At 47.7% G+C, this 5,808-nt stretch overlaps 1 protein-coding gene across 1 annotated transcript; it reads left to right on the plus strand.

Moving 5' to 3' along the window:
• The first annotated feature begins 640 nt into the window (after positions 1 to 640).
• LOC135873091 (olfactory receptor 52E4-like) lies at positions 641 to 1,570 on the plus strand. The gene has a single exon (XM_065397568.1). It carries the CDS (start codon positions 641 to 643, stop codon positions 1,568 to 1,570), a length of 930 nt encoding a protein of 309 aa, XP_065253640.1.
• Positions 1,571 to 5,808: the final 4,238 nt, after the last annotated feature.

Consider the following 5,808-nt stretch of genomic DNA (forward strand, 5'->3'; position numbering starts at 1 on the left):
TGACCAAAAGTCAGTGGGTGTCCAGAGCAGCCTATTCTCCACCCTATTCCTTTGACATCTGAACATTGTCTTTGTTTTAGCCACTGCTGTGAATGAGCAAGTGTTTCCATGGAGCTGCTAGCAAGGATTCACAGGTTTTTTTCCCCCTGTGGTTTGTAGCACTTGGGATGTTTCCCCCGGCACATGTCTTGGCAAAGGTTTGGATTTTTTTCATTCTCAGATTTTGAGCAACTGGGGGAATGGGAAAATCCCTACAGCATAGACCCTCTAGCCTGGGTTTCATTGCATTACCTGCTCATGCCTATTAATGTTACCCACACCACAATGTGTAGGAATTATTGATGCATGGAGCAACATAATATATAGAATAGGCATTAGTAGGGTCAGTTGTTCATAATTCATTTCCCTGTATTATGAAAACACCATTTAACAGTGTGTGAAGAGCGACAAATCTGCTTCACCCATGAGAACACCTCCAGGAGTTCATGTAGTGTCTCATATTAACATTGTCTCTCCATCCAGGAATTTGTACTACGACCATCACCCTAGAGCTTGGGCACATACAGGAAGTCAGGGGAATGTATGGTATATACAGGAGACACGGTTCTGCCTCAGAGTTGGACACCTTCTCCCCTACTCCATGTCAGATTCCAACACAACCGACTTCACCAACCCCTCCACCTTCATCCTGCTGGGCATTCCTGGCCTGGAGATAGCCCACGTCTGGATCTCCATCGCCTTCTGCACCATGTATGCCATAGCCATCTTGGGGAACTTCACCATCCTGTTCATTGTGAAGATAGAACCGAGCCTCCATGAGCCCATGTACTATTTCCTCTGCATGCTGGCTGTCTCTGATCTGGTCCTGTCTACATCCACCCTGCCCAAAATGCTGAGCATCTTCTGGTTCAATTCCAGGGAGATCGATTTCAGTGCCTGCCTCACCCAGATGTACTTCATTCACTGCTTCTTAACGATGGAGTCTGGGATCTTTGTGGCCATGGCTTTGGATCGTTACGTGGCCATCTGCGATCCCCTGAGACATTCCACCATCCTGACAAACCATGTGGTGGCCATGATCAGCCTGGCCGTGGTGCTGCGTGGTTGTGTGCTCGTACTGCCCACTCCCTTCCTGGCGAGGCGGTGGCCATATTGCACAACCAACATCATTCCCCACACGTACTGTGAGCTGGCCTGCAACGATACCCTCATCAGTAGTTACTACTGCCTCTTTTTGGTATTCTTTGTGACTGGTCTGGATATGCTTTTTATCGCTGTGTCCTACACCCAGATCCTCAGGACCATCTTCAGCCTCCCCACAAAGGACACCCGGCTCAAGACATTTGGGAACTGCGGCTCTCACTTCTGTGTCATCTTAGCCTTTTACATCCCCGGTCTATTCTCCTTCCTCACGCAGCAGTTTGGCCACAATGTGGCCCTCCATTTCCATGTTCTCATGGCCAACATATACCTCCTGGTGCCCCCCATGCTAAACCCCATCATCTACGGAGTGAGAACCAGACAGATCCGGGACAGGCTGCTCCGTCTCTTTCCTCATAAAAGGACCTAAAGTTTTCTCCTGGTGCTCTGGCTCTCAGACTGAGCTTCATACAGTGGTGGCTGGTCACATATTGCCTGGCTCCCTTCCCTGAATCATTGACTGGACAGTACAAGTGACATGAAATCCTTTCCTGACCACACTATGCTGTGTCAGACTGACAAACTGGGAAATCGGTCTGCGTAGAACTCATTAACTCATAGGGTGGCCACAGTTCTAATTTCTGTTACCTGGACTTTGAGGACCCACCCAGTACCACATCTCTTCCTGTGGGGTGCTCACTCTTCTCTCCCCCCCATCTGTTGCTGAATAGTCTCTACCTCACCATACCTTGCTGCAGGGACTTCAGTTCAGATTTTGGGGTGTGGGGAGGCAACTTTACTGTGATCCCAATGGTACTTATGTACTTGCAAACTCTTGTGTCTTGGCAGATAACTTGGCAATTAGCTGACAGGAGCAGTGTTTCTAATTCCTATATAAAAGAAAAAAAAATAAAGTAAATAAATCTACTAAGCTCTTATATAAACATGTGGTGGCCAAGATTAGCCTGGCTGTGGTGCTGTGTGGTTGTGTGCTTGTACTGCCCATTCCCTTCCTGTCGTTTACACAGATCCTCCACCTTTAACTCCATCCTCTTTGAAACCCCCCTTCAGATAGCTGAAGGCTGCTATCAAATCCCTCCTCACTCTTCTCTTCTGCAGACTAAATAACCCCAGTTCCCTCTGCCTCTCCTCTTAAGTCGTGTGCCCCAGCCCCCTAATCATTTTCATTGCCCTCCGCACGACTCTCTCTAATTTGTTCACATTTAGACCATTGCAAGTTGTTTGACCTAGTTCAACATGACATTCAGATTAACAAGCTAGCACTAGACAGTGTCATTATAGATTCATAGATTCTAGGGCTGGAAGGGACCTTGAGAGGTCATCGAGTCCAGTCCCCCGCCCTCATGGCAGGACCAAATACTGTCTATACCATCCCTGATAGACATTTATCCAACCTACTCTTAAATATCTGCAGAGATGGAGATTCCACAACCTCCTTAGGCAATTTATTCCAGTGTTTAACCACCCTGTCAGTTAGGAACTTTTTCCTAATGTCCAACCTAAACCTCCCTTGCTGCAGTTTAAGCCCTCATTAGATGGAATGAGAACTGGCTAACTGATAGATCTCAGCAAGGAGATGTCCATGGGCAATCATTGTCCAGTGGGTTTTTTTCTCATGGTTCACTAAGGTCCTTAAGAACCTAACTCCAACTGATGTGTGTCTCCAGGAGTCCGGCTGATGAGAGGAGACTATTTCTACATGGGACTGTCAGCTGTGTGCCCTCTCCTAGAGTGAGATGCCTAGAACAGGTCAGCGCTTTCTTGTGGGAGACCCGAGAGAGATGTGGGAGACCCAGATCCAAAATCTCTGCTCTACCGTACTTGGAGTAGGGACGTAAACACACATCTCCCACATCCCACGTAAGCGCCCTGAGCAGCAGGCAAATGAGAATTTCACATGGGGCACACAGTATCTCCATTTGGAGCTCTTCCACTTTGTACAAATAAATTTTTAGGGGATTAGGGATTTGAATCTTCCACATGCCAAGTGAGGGCGCTAAGCCACTGGTCTATGGGATATTCTGGGGGTGCAAATACATAGACACATGTGCACATAAATACACACATACCCACATGCGCACACACACAGAGATGTATGTGCGTGCAGACACACAAAGGTGCACATACACAATCAAACACGTACACACAAGAGGACATGCACACAGACACACTTCTACGTACACACATTCCTGAACTGCAAGGCCCCACCCAGGAGGCATGATCTGAGGATGCCTAAGGGATCAGGTTTGCTGGGGAGATGGGCGGGGGAACACCACATTGGAGAACCCATCCAGAACTTATATAAATCCATGGTTCGCCCACATCTCGAATACTGTGTACAGATGTGGTCTCCTCACCTCAAAAAAGATATTCTAGCACTAGAAAAGGTTCAGAAAAGAGCAACTAAAATGATTAAGGGTTTAGAGAGGGTCCCATATGAGGAAAGATTAAAGAGGCTAGGACTCTTCAGTTTGGAAAAGAGAAGACTAAGGGGGGACATGATAGAGGTATATAAAATCATGAGTGATGCTGAGAAAGTGGATAAGGAAAAGTTATTTACTTATTCCCATAATACAAGAACTAGGGGTCACCAAAAGAAATTAATAGGCAGCAGGTTTAAAACAAATAAAAGGAAGTTCTTCTTCACGCAGCGCACAGTCAACTTTTGGAACTCCTTACCTGAGGAGGTTGTGAAGGCTAGGACTATAACAATGTTTAAAAGGGGACTGGATAAATTCATGGTGGCTAAGTCCATAAATGGCTATTAGCCAGGATGGGTAAGAATGGTGTCCCTAGCCTCTGTTCGTCAGAGGATGGAGATGGATGGCAGGAGAGAGATCACTTGATCATTGCCTGTTAGGTTCACTCCCTCTGGGGCACCTGGCATTGGCCACTGTCGGTAGACAGAGACTGGGCTAGATGGACCTTTCGTCTGACCCAGTACGGCCTTTCTTATGTTCTTATGTTCTTAACTGAGGCCTGAGTGATGACTCTGAGCAGCTCGTTAGCTGTGGGGCAGCGTCAGTGCTCAGGTTGCTTTGTGAAGGCTATTGGTGGAATCTTAGGCTCCTACAGGGTTAGACAGCTGATGAGCTGGGTTTTGAGAAAGGCATTAGCGCAGAATTCAATATTTTCCTAAGGGCCTTTGTAAATCTAGCCCTGGATGCATTTTTGGAAGATGCTTTAGTCAAACAGAAGTTAAGGTTCAAAGTCAAGGACGCTGGCTGGCTACGTTGGAGGAAACAGTCTACTTCACTTTTAAAGGACTCTTTCCTCTTGTCTTTGTATAAGGAGCAGGGTCCCTGCAGTAAAGCAGTATTTTATCTGCTTTTCCTATCCTCCAATGACTCTAATATCACAGCTATTTGCCCTGCTAGAGACTGGGTAATGCTCCTTGCTTAAGTGGCTAACAGTCAGGGCCGTAGCAACAAAGAACGTGGCCCCCTCCGAAGGTGGCCCCCTCCGAACATATGTCCGGGCGGGGCCCCTTACAATGCAGAAACTGGAATGCAGTATTTATTTTGCCACTTTTAGGGGCCCCCTTCCTTGCGGGGCCCCCTCCGGTCGGAGGGTATGGAGGGCGCTCGCTACGCCTCTGCTAACAGTTCTCGCCCCATAGTGGGGCAAGAACATGGTGTGATGCTGTATGATTCAATAATGACCAGTTTTAGCATTCTTGCTACCACTGTTGTACAATTGCAACAAATGTTGTATAAAGTATGTCCTGTCAGGTGTCAATGGGAAAGTTATGATTTGCTCAGTATGATTATCCTGTTTATATGCAAGTAAAGCAGAGTTACAGAAGGTGAGGGAGAGTCAAGTGCTCCCAGCTGTCTGTCTGGTGCAGCTGCTACACAATGGCCAGTTCTCTGTAGTCCCAGCCTTGTTTCCCAAACACGTGTCCTGCTCTTAAAGGCTCAGGATTTACTTCTAACTGCCGGGGCAGGGCTGTGCATTTCAGCTGTCTCACACCCACCCAGCAGCCTGTGTAACCACCCATTCTTAGTGCTGTTACACCTCCACCTCTTCCGTCCACCCAATTTGTGATTGTTGCACACAGTAGCTGTGTCTTGTCTGAATTTGATTGATAAGCTCCTTGGGGCAGGGGCTGTTTCTCCTTCTGTGTTTGCAACGGGCCCAGCACAAGGGACCCTGAACTGGACCTGGGCCTCTGGAGGCTTCCACAACACAGATAATGATCATAAATAATCAACACAATAATCAGGGTAAATCAGGGCCTGGCCCCTCCTCTTTGCCTTTAGTTAAAGACGAAAGTCAGACCAGGCTGGCCAGCTACAGAGTGTTAGTAACTTTAATACAGGTGCACATGGAACCCCTGTGGCCCTTGTCAGGATAATTCATTCAGTCTTATTTTAGTGCTTAAAAACCCACGTTCTCCGCACTGGAGACATACCCCGATTAGCCAGATGAGCAGGCAGAGAGTTCAGCTGTGGGAATCCAAGTGCCCTCCAGCCGGGGCACTCCTGGAAAGTCTGACTCAGCCTGGAACATTCGATTTCAATTCCACCTGGGAGAGACTTGGAGGAAATGAACCGAGAGGGAGAGAACAAATCCAATGCAAACACTAATCCACTCTCTATCCTGCCTACAGGGCCCCCCTTGTTCCAGGGCAGCGGTGGGGGAAGG

The sequence above is a fragment of the Emys orbicularis genome, chromosome 1 (genome assembly GCF_028017835.1).
Source record: "Emys orbicularis isolate rEmyOrb1 chromosome 1, rEmyOrb1.hap1, whole genome shotgun sequence".
In the NCBI taxonomy this organism is placed as follows: domain Eukaryota; kingdom Metazoa; phylum Chordata; order Testudines; family Emydidae; genus Emys; species Emys orbicularis.

Excerpts from the sequence above, each read along its gene's own strand:
- LOC135873091 (XM_065397568.1), top strand. The coding sequence starts at position 641 with ATGTCAGATTCCAACACAACCGACTTCACCAACCCCTCCACCTTCATC.